At 40.5% G+C, this 23,731-nt stretch overlaps 2 protein-coding genes across 6 annotated transcripts in view; one reads left to right on the top strand and one right to left on the bottom strand.

The window, feature by feature from the left end:
* The window catches only part of nnt2 (nicotinamide nucleotide transhydrogenase 2), a 22,622-nt gene extending 4,735 nt beyond the window's left edge, over positions 1–17,887 (bottom strand). The window contains exons 1-17 of one of the 5 annotated variants that reach the window (XM_086027013.1): positions 16,649–16,802; positions 14,369–14,544; positions 14,121–14,286; positions 11,955–12,184; positions 11,688–11,887; positions 10,147–10,234; positions 9,977–10,065; positions 9,234–9,421; positions 8,972–9,105; positions 7,595–7,786; positions 6,957–7,107; positions 5,796–5,957; positions 5,582–5,692; positions 5,344–5,489; positions 4,053–4,248; positions 2,338–2,571; positions 700–860 (exon numbers count right to left, since the gene is read on the bottom strand). In XM_086027013.1, coding sequence (XP_085883139.1) covers positions 700–860; positions 2,338–2,571; positions 4,053–4,248; positions 5,344–5,489; positions 5,582–5,692; positions 5,796–5,957; positions 6,957–7,107; positions 7,595–7,786; positions 8,972–9,105; positions 9,234–9,421; positions 9,977–10,065; positions 10,147–10,234; positions 11,688–11,887; positions 11,955–12,184; positions 14,121–14,250 — 2,412 coding nt within the window. In that variant the 5' untranslated portion in view covers positions 14,251–14,286; positions 14,369–14,544; positions 16,649–16,802. Of the gene's footprint in view, positions 1–699; positions 861–2,337; positions 2,572–4,052; positions 4,249–5,343; positions 5,490–5,581; positions 5,693–5,795; positions 5,958–6,956; positions 7,108–7,594; positions 7,787–8,971; positions 9,106–9,233; positions 9,422–9,976; positions 10,066–10,146; positions 10,235–11,687; positions 11,888–11,954; positions 12,185–14,120; positions 14,287–14,368; positions 14,545–16,648; positions 16,822–17,735 lie in introns of those variants that run through there. The other 4 variants (XM_086027012.1, XM_086027015.1, XM_086027016.1 and 1 more) reach the window with 4 other exon arrangements.
* Positions 17,454–23,731, top strand: afg2b (AAA ATPase AFG2B). The gene is made up of 11 exons (XM_086027018.1): positions 17,454–18,338; positions 18,469–18,654; positions 18,735–19,019; positions 19,108–19,293; positions 19,680–19,838; positions 21,118–21,327; positions 21,390–21,617; positions 21,844–21,978; positions 23,206–23,331; positions 23,437–23,576; positions 23,674–23,731. Exons 1-11 carry the CDS (start codon positions 17,739–17,741, stop codon positions 23,699–23,701), a joined length of 2,283 nt encoding a protein of 760 aa, XP_085883144.1. The 5' UTR covers positions 17,454–17,738; the 3' UTR covers positions 23,702–23,731.

Here is a 23,731-nt window from a genome sequence, read left to right as displayed (position 1 = left end):
AACGAGTTATTACCTTTCTTTTCTGATTGACTCTGATACACGAGGAGTCTATTTTGACACAAACTTAAGTTGCCTATGAAAAAGTTGTCTATAATAGCATCATTTCAACTATTCAAACCCAACAACGAAATGCAAAGTTCCTTTTCACCATTGTGGGACTAATAAAAGGCCTCTCATCTTATCTGAGATGAAAGCTATTGTTTTCCCAATTTCCACCATTCCGAGTGCACCCAAGCATGCACACACACACACACCCCAATATGTGATGTGGGATATGTGTTCATAATTTGTAGCACTGCATCTTGCCACTGGCTTATCTCAGTTATGTTGCTCTCTCCCATGGGGTTATATTTCTGAAGGACTAAAAGAACAATACAACATAATTAACCCAACATGCATGGAATGACTACAGAGAATGCCAAAGGCAGCACATGCAAACTCCACACGGAAGGAAATCGAACGGAGGACCTTTGCCTGTGAGGCACTCATGCAAACCACATGATACCATAACTACCATGCAGCTAATTGAAAAAGTTACTGCATATTTAAACACAGAAAGGCACTAAACAGGTTTGTATTAGCTGATAACAGACTTGTGATGCCACAAACCACACCATTATGTATTAACTAACTAGCATGACGTCAACAATTACGTTTTAAATACTCTTTATGCAATACTGCCTTTTAGTGGAAACTCACCATAACCGTGGACAGCCCAGACACTCCGAGTAGACATCCCATTCCAGTGCCGTAGCTGGAACTAAGCATGAAGGGCACCATGCCCCCCATTGACGCCGCCATAAGACCGGCATTCAACATGTGTCGTCCGGGCAACAGGAGAGGCGCAGAGTTCAGGATGCCTACAAACCGGGCATGCACATTTCATTTTATTCAGAAGAAAGTTTGCCGCTCTGTTTGTTTGGCTTAAGGCAAGAAAATGAGACACAACATGACACACACTACAGACACTTAGGCAGTCTAATCAACTACATAATTCCAGAAATCAGACAGACACTGCACTCTCTTAGAGACCAGAAGGCTTCCCATGTGTTCCTCTTAACCCTTAGATACTGCTTTGATCACATTTGACCACTTTTGGCATTTTTGTCAGCAATAAAAAAAATTATGATAACAACTTAAATGTCATTCTTTCACCCTGAAATATGACTTTTCCAAAACTGATGACCTGAAATGAAAATATTTAAATGTTATTCTTTTGTACAGGTGCTACACATTGGTGTACACAGAGACTGTTCCATAGCTTCTAAAATGGACGTTAGTTTTGCCAGTATGTGTCAAATCAAGAAAAATGGTGGGAACCTTGAAACTGTAAAACTGTACATATCATCAATGTGTGTCACTGAAAAAAAAAGATGTTGAATTTACTCCATTTTATTTTGTCAAGTGGTTGCACAAAATAAAATAATCTGTATCCAGATATATTTTTAAAGTAAATGTATTGCCTGCTTTAAAAATGTATCTGGATTCAAATGGCTTAATTTTGTGCAACCACTTGCCAAAATAAAATTGGGTAAATGATGCACAATATTTTTTTCAGTGTATATGTTTTATGGGACAGTGACAGTACGTTTTCAAGAGGGATCCTGATCAGTGCCAAGATCTGTTTGTGTTTCCGCTACATTTGCACATATTCCAGCAGAAACATTCACTTGTTGGCCTTTGAAGGGTCATGGGACAATCTTCGAAACCAGTCCAAGTCATGAACGTGTGTATTTTTATGCGACAGTAGGGACGGCGTTCATGTGGTAATATAAAACAGTCTTGAGAACTGTCTAGGTTTCCACCACATTTGCACAGGGTCGGACAGAAACCTGCAAACTAAACATAAGTACGGTACTTCAAATGTAGCAAAATTTTAAAACGAGAGGTACAAAACAAAAAATAAGCTTTGCTTTTTCTCTGGAACACTGAAAGTTTAAATCATCCATTCATTCATGTAAGAAATACATTTTTACAAGATCTGCTCTTCATGATTTGATATACTGTAGACAATTATGAAGGCATTCTTTGGTGGTCAAAATTCACCTGGAACATGTTACACCTGCATGGAAAATGCATAGTATGTTAGGGTTAAAGTCACTCACACAACACGAAATACATGTGACAGCTGTGACAAAGTTCAAATCCAGGGCTGGATTTCTTTGAGGCTCATTTTGGCTTTGGAATGATTAAAGACGCAATCAGGAACAGACAATGCTGAAATGATTATGATGATTGTATGTTCAAAATCCAAAACAGTAATCAGACATGTAACATAAGCTCTTCAAAACATGTGCTTGCGAACTTCAAATGCTCCAGTCACGCCGAGTGAAGTACCTTGCAGCTTGCCATAGGCGACCAGCGATCCACTGAAGGTGACACCGCCGATGTACGTGCCCAAATAGGCCACCGTCTTGAGCACGCCGGCGGCCGGGTGGGCATCGAGGTGGGGGAACTCGATCATGTACTCCGCCACGCAGGTGAGAACCGCCGCCAGGCCCACAAGGCTGTGGAACGCCGCCACCAACTGAGGCAAGTCGGAGATTTCGATCCGCTTGGCAATGGTCAAACCTGCACGCCGGTCGAGAGATTTCAGCAAATGTAGGAAGTAGGGTTGAAGGATTTGGAAAATTCATCTAATTACGACCCCCACCTTTAACATGCAAATGGAATTTAATGAGATCATTTTTTTAATGTCCTCTTCCCGTGTAGTTTTCAACAAACAAAAGCAATAAATTAATCTCTATTACAATAAACAATATCAGAAGTATTATACAAAATTACTTTGGACTCATAGCTTAGGCTTATACTGCAATATTTAATCAAACATGTGGACTGGACTTTTTAAGCACTGAACTTGTCTAGACACCATGTAAATAAATAATGGAAATATACATACAAGGTAATTAAAGCCTACCGATGGAAACGAAGCAGTTTTTTTCCCCCCCAAAACAGAAGCCTTTGCGATTTGAAAATTGCATTCTACTACATTGCAACATTGGTTTGAGTTCGATTAATTCTTCCGCTCCAACGTCAAGCACAAAACTTCTCAGGCACGTCGGCCAAGTTTGAGAACATTTAGACAGTACAAAGAAAAATAAGGAGAACACCAGTCACCTGTTTTCTGTTTCTCTACTCTAAGCAATTGAGCTTGATCTTCAAAGGGCAAAACAACAGTCCAAAATTTTAGTCGCCTGTCCTCCACTTCCTCTCCAAAAAAAAAACATGAAGAATCAAAGCCAAGTGAGGTTGTACTGAACATCATTTATCATCCCCATATTTTAAATGACCATTAATTAACAACATTCAGCGACAGTGATGAAAGAGTATGATGAGTGTTCTGTTGGAATATTGTCATTCTCCAGACTAGAGAGACAGATGAAAAGTTGAAACTCACAAAATTCAACCTGCTCTCCCAAAAGTACATGAAGTACAGCCCTGTCTACTACGCATAGGAATAGGATGACATTTTTTTTTCCCACCGACTATGAGGGAAAGTAAAAATCCCCCAATTTTTTTTTTTTTTTCAAATAAGTACCGCATCAAGATAGAAATTTGAAAGTTTTACACTGTCATACTTAGGACACAATTCTAGAAGCAAGTCTAGACAGATGGGTCAAATATGACACAATGAGAAGTTACCAATCACTATATGAATAAATAACTAAATAAAATTTACATACAAAATAAAGCCTACCTACCAAAATGAAGCGGTTTTTTTCTCCCACCAAAACTGAACCAGTTATTAGCGTTTTGTGAGACATCATCAGGTATGCTGCAGGTAGTGATACAATTTCACTTATTTGGTCTGAAAGGTTCGATTTGGGGCTCTTGTCACAACAAGGGGGCACCTGACTCATGTGTGAGTAAATTATTACAAATTTGATTGGCACTGAATCATGACCAGAGCTTTTCTTGTTATGCATAGTTCTGTCCATCACCGTGCACAATCATTACTTTAGGCATCAAACATCTGGTACCTTCTCTCAAATAAAAATCCGGCCACATTACAAAAGAAGTTATCATGCAAAGGGAAGTAGGAAGCCACCCACCCAGAGTCCCTCCAGTGGCCATGGCCAACGACATCTGTGACAGCAGCTCCGGGGAAGGCTTGAGTGCACCAAGGGTGGCTGCGATGCCCCCTGCAACTCCCATCATGCCCAGCGCGTTTCCAAGGCGACTGGTGCCCTGAGCGGAAAGGCCTGCCAGCGCACCAACGCAGCACAAGCCCGAGCCCAAGTACATCATCTGAGGAACACCACGAACAAACACGTTTCGCAAACAGTTGTGAGGACCAAAGCAATTTAAATTGCTCGGTTTTGAGAACAAACAGGAGAAAACATGAATGTGGAACTGACACTTTATACAAGGTCGAGGTATTGTTGGACAGATACAAAGGGGGTAAAGAAATGGCAATGTGGCCCATACAAGTTAAAAAAAAGTTTCAGTAGCACAAATCAGAACCTATTGCCTATAGATGCCACAGGAAGCACTACGTATTTTCTTTGAATAAAACTCCTCAACTCACTCCAACACAGTTCCTTGGCACCAAGATGACACCAAAAAAAAAACCCACAACTTTTTTTTGCTTTGTCCTGGCCTATACTATTCGAGTTACAGTGTTCCTTGGACCAAGACCTGTCGTAATATGAATAAATAAAACCTGTGAGTAATTGACTCCGATCCTAAAAAGGTTTCAAAGTGCCTATGGGTGCCACAAAATGGCAACAAAGCAATAATTTTGACTAAATGAAGCTCCTCAAGTCACTTTAATATAATTCCATGGCACCAAGATGCCACAAGATTGTGCCAAAGGACTAAATGAAACTTCAACATAGTTTATTGACACCAAAATGGAGGTATTGAACAGCTTCGGTCTAAATGACCCTTCTCAACTCACTTTAACAAAGTTCTTTGACACCAAGCTGCCACAAGATGGCAGGAGTGACTTGAGTCTAAATGAAACACCTAAACTCATTTTAACATCGTTTTGGTGGCACCAAGGTGCCAAACTCAACTCGCGTCACTAAAGTTCCCTGACAACGAGATGCGAAAAGATGGCGGTATAGCATGACTTTACTCTAAATGAAACTCCTCAGCTCACTTCAACATAGTTCCTTTAAACCAAGGTGCCACAAGATGGCAGTATATCATGACTTTTGACTAAATGAAACTCCTCAACTCACTTCAACATAGTTCCTTTAAACCAAGGTGCCACAAGATGGCAGTATATCATGACTTTTGACTAAATTAAACTCCTCAACTCTCTTCAACATGGGTCCTTGGCACCAAGATGCTACAAGATGGCGGCATCTTGTGGTCTTACTAGTGATGTCCTTTCACCTGTTCGATGCTGTAACCAGCAGCCACAGATGCGCCATATCCGCCAACAAATGCAGCTCCGGGTAACATGTACAGGTAATTGTACTCAGGTGGGTCAGTGGGACGCTTGAACATGTCCAACATCCGCTGGGTGATCAGGAAGCCACCTGAACATATAACAAATGTGCTTATTTATCCAATGGGGTGGGAAAAAAAGCAATGGACATTTGTTTTTGTTCAAATATAAAAAGGCTCAGACCAGCAATGTTGATGGAGGAAATGAAGGCAGCTGCTAGGGCGAGACTCTCAGGAAGTGAGGACGGTGTGAGACCACCTCCCATCAGAACAAGACCGCCAACTGCTGTCAGACCTGTTGAAAAGCACAACAACTAAGAAGTGAAATCACCCAACTTCCAAAGTACTCCAAGTTTGGACAATTCTTTCATAATGAGTGCCGAGGCTCAAATTGTGACCTGAGATGGCGTTTGTCACGGACATTAAAGGAGAGTGAAGCGCGGGGGTCACACCCCACACAGTGTGGTACCCCACGATCCCGGCCAGGCCGAAGGTTGTCACCATTTGCGTGAACGCTGCGTTGGGAGAGATGAGGCCCAGAGCCAGACAGGTGGACAAACCTGCAGGGGATAGTAAAGAACAACTGTAGTAGGTTAGAGTTTAGATAATGGATTACTCTTGAGACTACTACACCAACTGAGTATGATGCAGTGCAACAAATCGTCAAATTATTACAGTTGTACACCAAAATTAGATTCGTAAATGTAGTATTTTACCACGCAAGTCGCCGAAATGTCAAATCCATTTGTTGTACAGTATGGTCAGAGTAAATTGATGCCAAATTTGTGACACTAGCAAATCTTGTCTAAATGATCAATGTATTGTGTTGTGAAGCAAGCTTTTGAGTTGCACTGACATTACCTGACCCACAAAAAGTTGTGAATACTCATTTTTCTGCATGATGAAGCTAAAATACTTAATTTGACCAACTGTTTCAAGAGGAAGTCAACGCAAACAGTTTTTTTTTTTCCAGAATGTGTTCTATGCAAGCCCACTAGTTGAAACAGGGCATTCTGATAAATATTGCATTTATGGAATAAGTGTTTAATCCACTCGTTTTTAGCCATCTCCGGGGGCGGCCATTTTTTCTTCTGTCGAATGAAAATGACATCACAACTGCTCACAGCGACCAATCACGGCTCAGATTCTGAAAACAGGTCAGCCGTGATTGGTCATTGTGAGCAGTTGTGATGTCATTTTCGGTCGACAGAAGACAAAATGGCCGCCCCCAGAGATGGCTGAAAACGAGCGCATTTTGCTGCTTAACTTATATTCCACAAACGCAAAATTAATCAGAATGCCGTGTTTCAACTAGTGGGCCTGCCGGGACCATATTGTTGAAAAAAATATGTTTGGGTTGACTTCCGCTTTCATGTTTCAATACTTTTTGTGCAGCTTTCTGGTTCTCTTCAAAGGAGATGAATGGCAATACATTTTAGGTGAGTCCTGAAATTTCACCTGGAAGCTGAATATGACTAACCTAGTGGCGTAGCAGAACCTTTACTAAGTCATAAGAAGAATTGGCGTCAATGCTCAGGCTTTGCGTGTCCTCGCCTAACCTGAAGTGTAGATGCCAGCATTAGTCATTGTGCGTTTGAAAGGAGAAACTGCAGCCACTTTCTCAGCCTCCAACTCTGCCACAGATTTCTGTTTCACCGGTGATGGTGGGACAGTCTTTGGGAGGGGCGCCGGGAATATATTCTGTCCATCCTGTTGACGCACCAAAAACATGCAATTGTGTGAGAACGGACGACAGAATTACAACAACAGAATAACGTAGCAGTTCTGCGTGAGAAACATCTTGCATTGTGGTAGACCTCGCCAGAAGGGCGGGGTGACTCAAAACACAAACTTAAAAATTAGCCTGAACAAACTGCAATCAAGAACTACTTAGCAGCGGTTTTGAAAAACAAATTGTCTCAATAACACAGACTGAGCAGTGCTTATTTTAATGAGGGCGAAAACTGATATGTAACATTGAGGTTGCATGCTTTGCCTTCAATAAACAATGTGTCAACGCTATATATTCCTGGAAAAGTCAATTATGAGGCATTCATAACAATGTTGCCGGTGGGCTATTCAAAGCTGGGCAAGAGGTTTTATACTCATTTGGCAAACTACACTCGCATGAGAGGGTCTGATAGCCAACAGGAGGCAATGAGTGCCAGCAGAGCTATAGATTACAAATCAAACCCACCTTCATTACAAGTGTCCCGCGGATGACGTGGTCCATTGTTCCGTAGTCAAAATCCTCTTTGGGTTCATAGTGGAAGTACTCCTTGTCGGGGCTGATGGCCTTCAGAAGCTTCAGTACGTTGTTGGAATAGAGGGTGCTGGCTTGGGTGGCCATGCGACTGGGCAGGTCCGTGTAGCCAATGTGGGTCACGTTCTAATTCAAGGAAACAAAATCAGAGCATATAGAAGAGGTGGCAAAATCACTCAAAGTACAGTTATTTGAATTAAAAAAAAAAAAAGGTAAAAGTTCAAGTATTCATTCAATACCTTCATAAAGCTCACTCTTATTGTAATAGATTGCAACAACATCTAGACCAAGATTTGTTACTGGTGGCTGACCTAAGTTGTAATTATGACTTTGTATCTCATAAATTATGATTGATTTTTTTTTTTTTTACTTTCCTAGTTTTTTTAATTTACTTGCATAAATATGTAAGTCCATAATGTGAATTGTCCCATTACTGGCGGTATTAAAAAAAAAAGTGTTAATGTTCCCTAGTTTTACTTTTTATTTATTTTTTTACTAGTAGAAACATAATAATGAGATACTATATCATAATTATGACACTATTTTTAAACTTTTAAAAAATTCTGAAGGTATTGTGCATTTGAACATGACAAAATGAGGTAAAAAAATGTGAATTGTCCTGTAAGATAGTAAAAGAAAATGGAGGGTTTTTTTGTGCTAATTTAAGTAATCATAATGGGAAAAAATACACCTTGTATTTGGTTCTTTAGATAAAATGTTTGGACGGCAGAAGATGGTGCTTTCTAGGATGGACAACGCAAATCATTGTTGGCGTCAACAACATCAAGCTCTTAGATAAATTGGATGGAGAACATCTTGCTTGTTGCTGTTTTTGGTAAGGTTCTGTGATTCACGTCCCTCCGTCTCGCTTCTATAACGGCTTGCCGCCTTGTTAAAGGGTCAACCTAAACATATTTTTTTCAAGAATATGTTCTATGCAGGCCAACTAGTTGGAACAAGGCATTCTAATACTGCGTTTGTGTAATATGAGTTAAGCAGCAAAATCCACTTGTTTCTAGCCATCTCCGGGGCCATTTTGTCATTTCTGTCGACTGAATATGACATCACAGATGCTCAGTGCTCAGATAACGACCAATCATGGCTCAGCTTCAGAAAACAAGTGAGTCGGGATTGGTTGTTACCTGAGCCTTGAGCAACTTTTTATTATATTTGTTTTCAAATGTAGGAAGTGAACACAAAAAGTAAACTGACGTGCAGATGCCTGAAAAGACTACACAAGTACACTTCCCACCACTGGCAATTGGAAATATTAAAAGAACCCTCTGGTGCATATAAAAAACAAAAAGACACCTTGTGAATGTGCAGCTCTCCAGGCCTGGTGGTCTCAATGTTGCCCCCCGCCTCGGCAGCCAGATCCACCACTACGGAACCGTCTTTCATGGACTCCACAAATTCCTTCTTGATCAGAATGGGAGCCCTCTTTCCTGAACACAAGACAGTAATCACAAGACAATAAAAGGCGTCACTGCACAGCAAAGTAAGGACCACTTTTTGGCGAGCCAACCAGGACGGATGGAAAACAAAATGCAGTGCCAGGGTCAGAGTGACTGACCTGGAATCAGGGCGGTGCTGATGACAATGTCGACTTCTTTGCACTGCTTGGCGAAGAGCGCCATCTCAGCTTCAATGAACTCCTTTGACATTTCTTTGGCGTAACCGCCGACCCCGTCTCCAGATTCTTTGATGTCCACTTCTAAAGGCTCCGCCCCAAATGATTTGAACTGTTCCAGAGCTGCTGGTCTGATAGACACCAAACAGTATTATGGAAAGCCGTTTGAGCATTTAGTCAATATAATGCTATCCATCTTAAGGTCCATGATCTAGTATGCTTTTTTTTCACCAGTAAGACTAGTAAGACAAAGTCATCATACTTGTGCACCATAGCCATTTTACTAATATGCCAAAATTGTCCTACAAGTCAGAACAAAGAGCGTAATAGCACATGGACCTTAAGATGGATTTCAAATAAATGCTCAAACAGCTTTATTGAAAGCAGTTTGAGCATTTATTTGATATCCTTGATCCTAGTAAGACAATTCAGCGTACTAGTTGAACCACTAGGGCTCGCCTGGTGAACAACCCTCTTAACTAGTAATGTCTTTTTTTCCCAGTACACATAATAGTGTCTCTAGTGCAGCACTGTAGTTTAATAATACAGTTGAATTACATACTAGTAGGAAAAAAGTGGCACTAATAGTGAAAAAACGGAGTGAGATACAATTGTTCTACTAGTGCATCTTAGTCATTCTACTAGTGAGCTGAACTGGTTTACTAGTGTGGGCAAAGAACGTCTACCTTGTGTCAAAGCCTCTTACTATGGCTCCCATTGATTTGGCTGCCCCTGCGGCTGCTAAACCAGCTACACCACCTCCAATTACCAGGACCTGAGGACAGCACATTTTAGCTTTGAGAGCTGGAATAAGAAAGAAAACACACACCTGGGGGAAAAAAAATGTGGAATTTACCTTAGCTGGTGGTACTTTTCCTGCTGCTGTGATCTGACCGGTGAAGAATCTACCAAAGTGGTTGGCGGCCAGAACTACAGCCTTGTACCTACAAAGCAAGACACTCAGGTCACTGATGGTCCTTGAGTCTGTTAATTTCAACACTTAAAGGCCACAACATTAAGTACACCTGTACAGCGATCCAATATAAGAGCTGTATCAAAAAAGTTGAAGTCAATTGGGAAATTTCATTTAGACAAAATTAGCGCTTTGCCAAAATCTCGTGGCATCTTGTCGCCAAGGAACTACCGTATATTGAAGTGAGGTGAGGATCTTTATTCAGACAAAAGCAGTGCTTTGGAACCATTTCAGGGCATTTGTGTGACAAGGACATGGGTTGAACTGAGTTGAGGAGTGTAATTACAACAAACGTAATCCTTAGCTGGCATCTCGCTGTCAAGGAACTATCTATGTTGAACTTGAAAAGCTCCATTTTGTCAAATGCAGTTATTTTCCATTGCATTATCTTGTGGCATATGGTGCCAAGGAACAATGTTGAAGTGAGTTGAGGAGCTTGTTTTAGACAAAAGTAATCCTTTACCACCATCTTGTGGCATCTTGGTGCCAATGAATTATGTTGAAGTGTGATGAGGAGCTTCATTCAGACAAAAGCAATGCTTTGGAACCATTCTAGGGCATTTTTGTGCCAAGGAACTATGTTGAAGTGAGTTGAGAGTTTCATTTCAACAAAAGTAATCATTCGTTGCACTCTTGCTGTCAAGGAACTATGTTGGACATGAAACGTTCCATTGAGTCAAATGTAGCTCTTTTTCATTCCATTATCTTGTGGCATATGGTGCCAAGGAAGTATGTTGAAGTGAGTTGAAGAGCTTGTTTTAGACAAAAGTAATCCTTTGCCACCAACTTGTGGCATCTTGGTGTCAATGAACTGTTGGAGTTGAGGAGCTTCATTCAGACAAAAGTAGGGATTTAGTTCCATCCTTGGTGCCAAGGTCTTATGCTGAAGTGGGTTGAGGAGCGTCAGTTGATAAAAGTAGTGCTTTGCCACCACCTTGTGGCATCCTGATGCCAAGGAACTATGATGCAATGGGTTAAGGAGCTTCATTTAGGCAAAGTAGTGCTTTGTCACCACCTGGTGGCATCTATGAGTAGTTTTAAACATTTCCGAGGGTGTCAATTGCAGCCTTTCACAATTTTAGGCAGAGCTCGTAAAAGGAGGGCCACTGAAAATAGAAGGAAGAGGAACCTGTAGGTGGCAGCAACGGCCTTTATTTTCGGTGGCCTTTTCACAATGATAGATTTCAAAATGTAATTTCCTGCAGGTCAGTGGATCCTATCTCAGCTGACTTTGGAAAAAAAGGTGGGGCACACCCTGGACTGGTGGCCAGGCAACCACAGAGCACAATTAGACAAACAACCATTCTCACTCAAAGTGCCTAAATGACATTATCATCTTTGTCAAATCATTTCTTATGAACCAAATTGCATTGCGCAGATACAGCATAGCTCATAAGAACTGTCAGATTTCTCTCTGCCCTCACCCGGCAATGTTGGCCATGGAGCTGAGTGCGTCATAGCCTTGTGCGATGGTGACTCGTGGCACTTGATCCATGGCCAACACTGTGCTCTTCCTCTCTGACAACTTCTTCAGCAGCTCCGGATTCTGAGCTGGATAGATGAAGCTCACCAGGGTGGACATTGGCTTCAGAAGGTCTGCCTCGCTCAGACTGGGTGCTCGAACCTGAAACAGAACATAGGCGCTTGAATTGTGACCCAAACCGTATGTAAAGGTTCAGTGCTGTCCAAACCTTGAGGACCAGGTCTGATCCGAGGGCCCCTTTGACATCAGTGATGCTGGCGCCTGCGTCTTTGTACTGCTGGTCAGAGAATTTGGAGTCCTCACCAGCTCCACTCTCCACCTTCACGTTGAAGCCTTGCTTGACCAGCGCCTGCACCCCAGCAGGAGACAGCGCAACACGACGTTCATTCTGGAAGGTCTCCTTGGGAACGCCAACTACCAGCTCCTTGTAGAGAACGCCTGGAAATCAGATGAGGAAACAAAGCAGATCTTTTTTTTGAAATGTCAAATTGGAAGACAAAAATGCAGGTGGTGGTTTGATACATTTTTGATATGCGTGGGTTTTTTTTTTCTCTTGATACAGATTGGCAGCCATGTCATGCCGCAGATTAAAACTATCATTTTTTAGAACGGGGATGTCCACAATTTTTACAATGAAGGTCACACATACACAAAAATACTGTCAAAGGATTGGGGGGAGAGGCGGGGGGCACTTCAGCTTGTGTTTAAGACACTTCTTAAACAATTCAATACGCTGCAGGCCTATGCTAAACAGTTTAAAGGCAAAAAACTGTGTAAAGCTCAGTTTGGGTTTATAGGTAGCAAAGCAAAAATGATTTTAGTGCTATATTGAGATAACTTTTTTTTAAATACTAAATTATGCGTGATGCCATTATTTAAATGATGCCAACATTTAAAATGTAAATTCAACAAAATCAAATAAAAAAGCTTGTCTTGTAACATTCAAATGTATCTCCATATAAAGTGTGACAATTTCATTTAACTTTTTTTACATTCAAAAATTAAAATACAGTGTGATCATACAACACTCAGCTTTTGTGGCAATTTTTTTTTCTTGTGATTTGCAACAATCAAATGTATCTACAATTTTACAGAACATAAAAGTGTGAACATTGTAATTTAAACTTTTTTTTATTAAAACGTAATTTAAAATAGAAAGTGTGATACCTGAAATATTCAAGTATTGTTATTATTTTATTTTGTAAAAATGGGGATGTATCTTGGGACAGTCAAATGTATATACAATTTTAGAGCAATTAAAAAAGTGTGAACATTTTTTATTACTTTTTTTTTACGTTTAAAAAATGATTTAAAATAAGAAGTTTGATATCTTGAAACATTCAACTTTTTATTATTTACTTTACTTTTGTTTTGCACCCTCACAACATTTAAACCTTGTTCTTGTAGCCCTTTGATACAGGCCACAATTCATTTTATTATTATAATATGCGGCCAGCCAATAATAAAATTTAGCTGAACTTTGGACACCCTTGTTCTAGATGCTCCACCACCTTTTTTCACAGATGTTTTCTTCCATCCCTGACACTTATTTAAGGGTTGCAAACTCATTTCTCCGCGTGTGTTAATTCGTCCACCCCAGTCATCATTTAAACCTATTGAGCAACAAGCCTTTATTTAAAAACAAACAAAAAAAGGGGTTAATGCCAAAATAACAAAAATAAACAAATAAATGCATGACGATAAGGCTTAATGATGCCTAACATGCATCATAAAATGCATCCAAAATGCTGACTTTTCTATTTTATTTTTTTTAGGTGGCACTTGTAAAGTTTGAGAACCTCTGATGTACAGTAGATGACACTTTTTAGAGACAATATACTGTAGTTTTTTTTTTTTTTTCTCTCCAAGCACGAGAGTACAGCCCACGTGTGAATGGCTGAGACCAAGTATCAGGTTAACATTTCTCTCCATAAATGGCGCCGTGACCTCGCTGCCATGACGACACTATTAGCAGGTGATTGGCTGCCAGCCAGCGTGGCTCAGGCCTGCTACACTCCAGCACGGATCGCGGCACATAACAACTTTGAAAAGTTGCTATGGAAAACGTACACAACTCTACTTAAACATTTAGTCACAAACACTTTGAGAGCGCCCAAATCGGATCCCCAATTTATTTTTAGGTGAGAATTGCCCAGAGCTTTGTTTGTACAGGTCACCTTTATCTGACCTCTCACATGTTAGCAGTACAAAAAGCGTGGCAGCAAAGTTTCCATTTGTGGGGTTTTCTTTTCTACACTTCTAAAATTGTAAGTCAGTGACTTTGCCCTTCTTGATAAAATAAGATTCAACACACATGCCTCTCTTTTGCAAAGAAGCCTAGTAGATATTTTTACTAAAGCTCCATTTATCCTACCTTTATTGGCCTTTTGGTCCCATAACGCAGGGAAAGTCCTAAAATTCCTCCTTGCTGGTATTTTGTGTCGGACCCCTCTTTGGAGCAAAATGAGGGACGAGCTGGAGATGCAATGCAGGAGGGTCGACATGGCCACGGAGCGTCCGCCCGGAGACTCCTTCTCGGTCTGACAAGCAAAGTTAAGATTAAGTTAACGCCGATTTTGTTGATAAGTAATACAAATAGGCCTTGATGCAACCGACACACACCTTGGCTGCGTGTTCCAAGAGATCTAGCAGATGTAGCAGAGTGACATTTCAGCTCGACAGGACACGCGCCCGCACATACACAAACAGGTCACAGGCCTGATCTCTCACACACACTGCGGCTCGTTCGCGAGATCTGGAATTATGACGGCACAGATGGAAAGTGTGCCAAGTGTGTTCTGGCTGAAGTGCGGGCAGGAAGCGGAGAAAGTTAGGCAGGGACGTTAAATGTTTTGAGGATTAAATGGGGGCATCTGAGGACAAACAGGTTCCAATACAAACATGCAATGTTTGCGGATAGTGGATTCTGAGAATAGACAGTGACCTAAAAGGAGTGAAAAAGGAGGCATGATTTGAATGGCGTTTAAATTAGATTAACTGTGTTGTACGATCATACACTCATTCTTTTTACAACCCTTTCAAAGCGTGTTCTTTTACTGCATGACTTTTTTAAACCTAAATTCAGTTCTTGCTAGAATCGGGGCACCCAACTTTTTTGAAACTGAAAGCTACTTCTTGGGTACTGATTAATGTGAAGGGCTACCAGTTTGATACATACTTGTGAAATAACAAATTTGCTCCTACACATACATATATATGTACATATATATATATATATATATATATATATATATATATATATATATATATATATATATATATATATATATATATATATATATATATGTATATATACATACATATATATATATATATATATATATATATATATATATATATATGTATATATACATATATATATATATGTATATATATATATATATATATACACACATATATATATACATATGTATATATATATATATATATATATACTGTATATACACACATATACATATATAGTTATATATATATGTATATATGCATATAGATATAGATATATATATATGTATATGCACATATACATATATATATATATATATACACACATATACATATATATATATATACACACATATACATATATATATACAGATATAGATACATATATATACATATACATATATATATTTACATATATATATATGTATATATATATGTATGTATATATATATATATATATATATATTTACATATATATATATATTTACGTATATATATATATACATATATATTTACATATATATATATATATATATATATATATATATATATAGTTCATTTTATTTCTCATTAATGTACACTCAGCACCTGTTTTTTTAACTCTTCAAATTCCAGTTCATTTACAGCATGTAGGCTGTATAAAACCCCGCCAAATAATTAAAAAAAATATATATTCTCAGTTCTACAGTTTTTTTCTTGGATATTTTCAAAGTAACAGTGTCGTCTTTCTACAGACTCTAGAGCACAGGTGTCAAATTCAAGGCCCGGGGGCCAGATCCGGCCACCGGCATCATTTTATGTGGCTCGCAGAGGCAAATCATGTTTGTTGACTTGACATGTTTCTTCGAAATTGTCCCCAATCCCTTCTTTAAAATCCATTGAAAAATAGTTGAACTAGTTGAATAGTTGAACTATTTATTGGCTTCTGATTTCAAAACTAGTTATCCATCAATTTGTTGTGTATATGTGATAATATAAGATGATCATACGTTTATATGGATTCATAACGGCCCTCCAAGGGACTTCATATAACTATGATGTGGCCCACGCCAAAAATGAGTTTGACACCCCTGCTGCAGAGGGATCTTACACCTGTTGAATCAAAATGTAGTTCTTCCAGGATTATCAGCACTTCTTAAATCAAAATTACTGTGCATAGTTAATTTACTGGAATGCAGTAAGAATGCATAACCATATGCAGAATGCATAAACTAAGAATATCACATGAAATGTCTCCCTTGTCCAACAAATCATAATTGATGTAACATTGTAGAAAATATAGCAAAAATGTCAAGTACTGCTTCTAGAATGAAACCAGTTCTACTCCAAATTCAATCCAGTAAATGAAGCCTTAAAAAATGTTGGTTTTGTGGGTTTCATCTGTCGACAGTGCCAAAAAGGTACAATTAATTTGTTGTAAACCGCATACTGCATTAAGGGTTGAAGATTTACATTGGAAAATCTGACAAAAATCCACACCTTTGGGAAGTTATTATGCATTTGCATTCACACAGGATTAAAAAAAAGTATGTGAGGTGGACACAAATGGCCAACACAGGTCCAGAAGGTTAAACCGCTGAATGACATAATCATGCATGCATTGTGTTGCATTGATTCACTCCAAAAGTGAAGTATGTGTTCACTGTGTTATTGCCAGACTTGCCTTTTATTCCTCCGGGGTCAATAGTTCAACTTTAGTCTCAGACGCAGATACACTCGTGCAACTGTCCACACCCAAGGACCTGCCACCTCCAAGTCCACGCACACATACACACAACTTCGAAAGGACCTTCTGCTGTCTGGATCGAGCCGCGTCTGCACTACTATTTATGGATAAATAGCAAACCACGTGACTCGCACTCATGACCACCCTGGGAGCAGAAGAGCTAAGCACTTTGCCGACGGCACTTAAATACTGCCGGAGAATCGAATTAAAGGTTTAGCGTCTGTCAAAACCCAAACAAAGACCAGACGACACTTTCATTTTATATACCACAGACACCTCTTAAATTGCAGCAAAGATTTTTGCATATTTTAATAAAGTGTGTACTTTTGTCACTTTTTACAAACGTTACAGAAAAAAGCGGGCTCAATTTCGCTCTTCCCCATCATACAAAGACCTCGGACTGTCAGTGGAAATGAATGAATCGCTTCAGCATGCTTCCTTGACACCAATTACTACTTTCTTATTCGCCAGGGCATCTTTGCATGTTATAGAATGAGCACAGGATATACACTAAAAAGTGAGTTTTGGGAACACATTAAACCATCTCTGATTACACTTTGCTGTTCAGTATTATTAATGGTGGTGAATATTTAATTTGCTTTAATTGTTATTTTATTATTTTTGTAATATATGAATGTAAATAAAACTAACAATGGATGCATTGCCAATGAGGATACTAATCGTATATATTAGCAATTTCATCGGCGCTTCTAGAATTTTATTGTCTTGGTTGCAAAACGGAAGTCAGTGACAGGAAAATGCTTTGGTTGGCCAACTTACTTTCACGCCACATGGAAATTGTAAACATTACTTCTTACTACCTCCCCGCGTGTACTTATATCATAAACACGATAAGAAAACGATAAGTATGAGTTAATTTGCGTGAAGCGGAATGGTTGCTTTTAATTCAATTGGTCACCGTGATCTTTAATTCATAGCTGTTAGCTAATAGCAAAGCTAACACCGGAGTCCATTAAAGTGCGAGCGTCTGCACCGTAAAACAGGACTGGAAGTAATTACTTAATGATGACGTCTCTGAAGCTGTTGTCAGTCGAACCATCAGATCGGGGGTCGCAGAGATGCAGGCTGGGTCCAGGTTTGATGACAGCGCTGGGCTTGAGTGTGGGCTCCCCGGTGCTGGTGTCCCTTCCCGGGGGAAGCTGCCTGTGCAGCGCGTGGCCCAGGCCTGACCTGGCCGAGGGCTTCCTGCAGGTGGACATGAAGTGCTGCTCCCCATACCTCGTCAGGCATCCCCCCTCACGCATCACCCTGGATCCCGAGCAAGTCACACACGTCCCGTGTTCCAAACTGAAAGGAATGAAGATAAGCGCGGTCGTCCAAAGTGTTGAATTCAAGACAAACAGTCCACCTCGTCTTGTTCATGAACTTGTGAAAGACATGCTCAAAGGTGGCTTAGTGCACAAGGAGCATATCATAAACCTGGAGGACTTTGATACTGACATTCGATATGTTGTCATTAAAAACATCTATTCGGATTCAAACACAGCCGCCGGACTTGTCACTTCCAAAACTAGTGTGGAGATTGCTGACATCCAAACTGTCAGACACTTCAAGACCCATCTGCAGGGGCAGACCAAAATACCTCTGGGGGGCTTGGAGGAGGTCAGTGTGCATTTGAATGAGGAATATTTATTCACAGCCAAGATAAGTAGTTTCAAAGCATCTGAAGTCAAAACTGTGTAATTCATTTCAACACAAACTAAAATCCATTTTCTTCTACAACGCACCCAAGGTGAGTGCATCGCTAAGAGAGATGCTGCAGATGCCGCTCCTTTATCCAGGAACCTTGGGTTCTCTTGGGGTGTCATGTCCAAGGGGTGTGCTGCTAGTGGGGCCTCCAGGTGTTGGAAAGACACAGCTAGTTCGGAAAGTGGTTGGAGAAGTGGGAGCCAGCCTTGTGGCGGTCAGGGGGCCAGAGGTAAAGCTTGTTCAAAGTATATATATTTAAAGTATCTGTCTATATATCTATTTATCTATCTATGGAATTAAATGTTCTAGGTTGTGCGGTCCCGCCCGGGCGAGAGCGAGGAGATGTTACGAGGCGTGTTCGCACAGGCTCGCGCTGCAGCAGAGGAGGGACCATGCGTACTCTTCTTAGACGAGTTGGACTCTCTTTTCCCGAGAAGAAGCGGCTCATCCGCACCGGAGAACCGCCTTGTGGCTCAGCTCCTCACTCTGATGGACGGGGTGGACCGATCGGATCGCTTCCTCGTCATCGGGGCCACCAACCGTCCGGACAATTTAGACTCGGCCCTACGCAGGCCTGGAAGATTTGATAGAGAAGTAAAAAAAAGAAATTAAATAATTAAACACTTAATTTATGTATGCATCATGAACATGTAAAAAAAAAAAAGATTTGCTTTATCATCAGGTTATTATTGGGCCGCCTACCTTGTGCCAGAGAGCAGCTATCTTGTCTGTTCTATGTGAGAAGATGCCAGTGTGTCCCAGCGTGGATATGATGGAGCTGGCACAGAGAACCGCCGGTTATGTCGGGTCAGACCTCAGCGCACTCTGCAGGGAGGCCGCCATGTATGCTATGCGGGAAAACGCAAAGGTGAATCAAGCGATGGATCATATAAAACTGATTTGAGTTATTTATGGAACATGTCTTCATTATTGTGTACATGCTAGATGTATGGAGTTGATGATTTTTGGTCCTCTCCGTTTTAGTGGTTTCCCACCATCTTTTGGCATCCATACACAATTACAAACTCCTTTTAGGGGGTGTCAATTATTTGCAGATCCTCGCTAGTTTGGCAGGACTCAGTCCGTATGCCACTATTATAATTTATTTAAAGCACCTCTATCTACTGTTTGAATTCCATGGTAAGTTAGCTTTATCAGCCCAATAAAAAATGTTGATTTAAAAAATACAAAAAAACATTTTATATCACTGAAGTGAAGTTGAATAATGAGCTGCCTTGTCATCTTTTCACACAGGGTTCAGGGGAGCAGACGGTGGTACTGAAACATTTCCTTGAGGCTCTAAAGTTGGTGCGGCCGTCCTGCCTTCGGAGCAGCCTGGGTCGGACGGACCTTGCTCCTGTGGCCTGGGAGCAGATCGGAGGTCTTGGTGACATCAAACTGAAACTGAGACAGGTGAAATAATAGCCTGTCATAATGGCGATATTATACTATGGAATGAGAAGGGATGGGAAGTACTCAAAACAATTACGATGGATTAAATAGGAAGTCAACCCAACCATATTTTTTTTCCAGAATATGTTCTATGTAGGCCCACTAGTTGAAATATGGCATTCTGATTAATATTGCGTTTGTGAAATATGAGCAGCAAAATACACCCCTTTTTAGCCATCTCAGGTGGCGGCCGTTTTGTCACTTCATTCATCGTAGATGCTCAGGGCTCGGATACTGACCAATCATGGCTCCGCTTCAGAAAACAGGGGAGCTGTGATTGGTCGTTACCTGAGCCCTGAACAACTGTGATGTCATTTTCAGTCAACAGAAGTGACAAAATGGCCGCCCCCTGGCTAAAAACACTATTCTACAAACACAATATTTATAAGAATGCCTTATGTCAACTAGTGGGCCTGCATAGGGCATATTCTTCAAAAAAAATATGGTTGGGTTGACTTCCCCTTTTAGCATTTTGATATAGTGATGTGTGTGAATTAAAATGAATGAAGTCATCAGTTTTTTTTTTAGATGTTTAGGTTACCTGGAAATCTCAGGGGCTCCAATTGCTGGTTTGCTGAACATTAACCATACCCCCGCCTTTGAGTGTGAAGTGTTTGAGAGCTGCATTCTGGCTTTGAGTCAACAGGTGGCGTCTTAACACGAGCATGTCTGTAGAAAGTTTCGAGGGAACTGGAGAATCATTCATTTTTTTTAACTATCATGCGAAATGCTGTTTTAGTAGTACAATAGAAAAAGTGAAACTCATAAATTATACAGATTCATTAAACAAAGATTTCTAGAGAGGTCAGTTTTAGCTACAAGTTCTAATGAAAATAATTTTAAAAAATCAAATCATGAAAATGCGTTTCACTTTTTAAATGGAACTATTGAAATAAATCACATTTTCCATGATTTTCTAATTCATTGAAATGAATTTGTATGTTACTACTTGACCGAGCAGGAGGACATACTTTTCTTAATTGAGCAATACAGTGAAGCCTGCTTTATCTATGTGCTACAGAAAGCTGGCAAAGCACCACTTTATTCTAAATGAAGCTCCTCAACCCACTTCAACATAGTTCCTTGTCACCAAGATGCCACAAGATACGTTTTATTGCTTTGGCCTGAGCACAATGGAAGTGAAAAGTTGATAATGGAGGACAGGGGTTCACAGTATTAGGTGCTTTTGTTTTTTTTCGTTCCATTCATTGTGTTTGTGTGTGTATGTATCCGTTTGAAGAGTATCGAGTGGCCAATGATGTACCCCGAAGCCTTCTCCCGCCTGGGTCTGTGTCGGCCCCGAGGCGTCCTTCTGTACGGACCTCCGGGTTGTGCCAAGACGACGCTGGTGCGAGCGGCAGCCTCGGCCTCAAATTGTACCTTCCTGTCCGTCAGTGGCGCTGACCTCTATTCGCCCTACGTGGGAGACTCGGAGAAGGCTTTGTCACAGGTGCTTTGTCTTTCATGTGCTCTTTTTTTGGTTTCATCTGCAAACTCACCTCTGCCGTACAGCTGTTTCGTCAAGCGCGGGCCTGCGCTCCATGCATCCTTTTCCTGGATGAGATCGACTCTGTGATCGGCTCGCGGTGCAGCGGTCAGGCGCCGAACAGCGTTCAGACTCGACTCTTGTCCGTGCTCCTCAACGAGATGGACGGCGTTGGCTTGAAGACGCTGGAAAGGAGGGGGACGCAGAAAATCCTCCAGGTAGAGGGAGCAGAGGAGAATCAGACTACAGAACAGGTTAGACCAAACACGAGGCCACGCCTCTTAAAGGCACTCATCAACTATTTCAATGCGTGTGTGAATTTTGCCTTAATTACACTTTATGAAACCACTTTTTCTCAACAGTAATGTTAATAAATCCGTTCCTGTTTCCTCAGAAGATAAACATTTCCTTCAGCATTTGATTCTTTGATTAGTGTACAATAAAGAATTGATCCTAGTACACATTTGTTCTCTTTGACAGATGGACAGCCAGGAAGTGTGCAACAAAGATGTGATGGTCGTAGCAGCCACAAACAGACCCGACTGTTTGGACAGTGCCCTTCTGAGGCCTGGCAGACTGGACCACATTCTCTATGTGCCACCACCGGACCAGCAGGTTAGTTACCGTAGTTGTCTAGACTTATTAAAAACATATTGTATAAACTAGCTCAATGAAATCAACAACTTCAGGGAGAAAACGTAAGAATGCCTGTGTCTGGGCTCTCATCGAATTCATTGTTATTTTGATTATTATCCAGATCCACCTGTGACAATTGAAAATCTGCTACATAGAGATACGATATAAAATATATTTTTTAATAGTTTTACCCACCTGCACACTTAAAACAAAAACTGTAGCCCATAAACACACTTCAACTCATTTTTTTTAGTAAGTATTCTTAAAACGGAAGTCAACCTAAACATTTTTTTTTCAAGAATATGTTCCCAACAGGCCCACTAGTTGAGACACGGCATTCTGATTAATTTAGCGTTTGTGGAATATAAATTAAGCAGCAAAATGCACTCGTTTTTTAGCCATCTCTGGGGGCGGCCATTTTGTCTTTTGTCGACCGAAAATGACATCACTGCTCACAACGACCAATCACAGCTGACCTGTTTCTTGAATCTACGCCGTGAATGGTCGTTGTAAGCAGTTGTGATGTCATTTTCAGTCGACAAAAGACAAAATGGCCACCCCCAGAGATGGCTAAAAACGAGTGGATTAACACTTATTCCACAAATGCAATATTTATCAGAATGCCTTGTTTCAACTAGTGGGCTTGCATAGAACATATTCTTGAAAAAAACTGTTTGCGTTGACTTCCCCCTTTTAAGACCCTTTTCCCTTTTACTCTTTCACTGTCAAGAAATGGGACACTATCGTCACTTAGAGGAAATAAAAAGAAGACAACTCTCACTCACAGTTCACCACATAAGGCCTTCAAGTTTAAGTTTACTGTTAAAGGGGCCCATAAAACACATTCTATTTTGAAACAATACAATGTTGAAACAAACCATGAAACTTAGTTGAGCTAAAGTCCACTAGCTTAATGTAAACATACAATGTGAAACGCCATGGACAGGCTAATGGAAATTAGCATAGATGCTACCGTAATTATAAACCTTCAATCAACTGCAACCTAGGATCTGGATTTATTCAAAATAAACTTCATTTTACCCCAACAGATTTGAGGAAGGGTTGAAAATCAAAGGAGGGACGTTTTTTAATTTTATCATCCTCAATTTCTTTTTGGTTTTTTTGGGGGTGATGGGGGGGCATTTTGACTTTCCCCACAGAATGTTTAAGTTTTGCGTTGATAAATGTGAGTTGTGTTGTGTTTAGGCTCGTCTCGCCATCCTGAAAGTGTGCACAAAGTCCATGCCTGTGGCTCCCGATGTGTGTTTGGAGAAGCTGGCTGCCGGGACTGATCTTTACTCTGGAGCTGACCTGGAAAATCTTTGTAAAGAGGTAATAGCGAGCACTTCTCAAGTCTCAGATCAGGCTAGAAATATCAGATTTTCTGTTTTTCTCAGAAGGGGCAAGTATCTAAAAACTTGTGTTTTTGTGTTGCAGGCCGCTCTGCTGGCGTTACAAGAAAACATTGAGGCGTCTAGCATCAAACACGCACACTTCCTGCAGTCTCTCAAGAAAACCAAGCCATCCCTCACAGTCCAACAAATCCAAGCATACCAAATAGCATCTCATAAGAAAATGTAAAGTTCCACCAACATTTCTTTCTAATAAAACAATAAAAACCTTAGTTTTCATGTCTTATTTTTTCTATCCTTTCAAAATGAGTTCTCCCTTTAGGTTGCAAGGGGGCGCTGTGCACTATTGAATGAATTGATCCACTACTTTAATGGTTGGC

Source organism: Filicampus tigris, chromosome 3 (assembly GCF_054856515.1).
Source record: "Filicampus tigris isolate MCC_2025a chromosome 3, RoL_Ftig_1.0, whole genome shotgun sequence".
Lineage (NCBI taxonomy): Eukaryota > Metazoa > Chordata > Actinopteri > Syngnathiformes > Syngnathidae > Filicampus > Filicampus tigris.
This window is presented reverse-complemented; position numbering and strand designations above follow the sequence as displayed.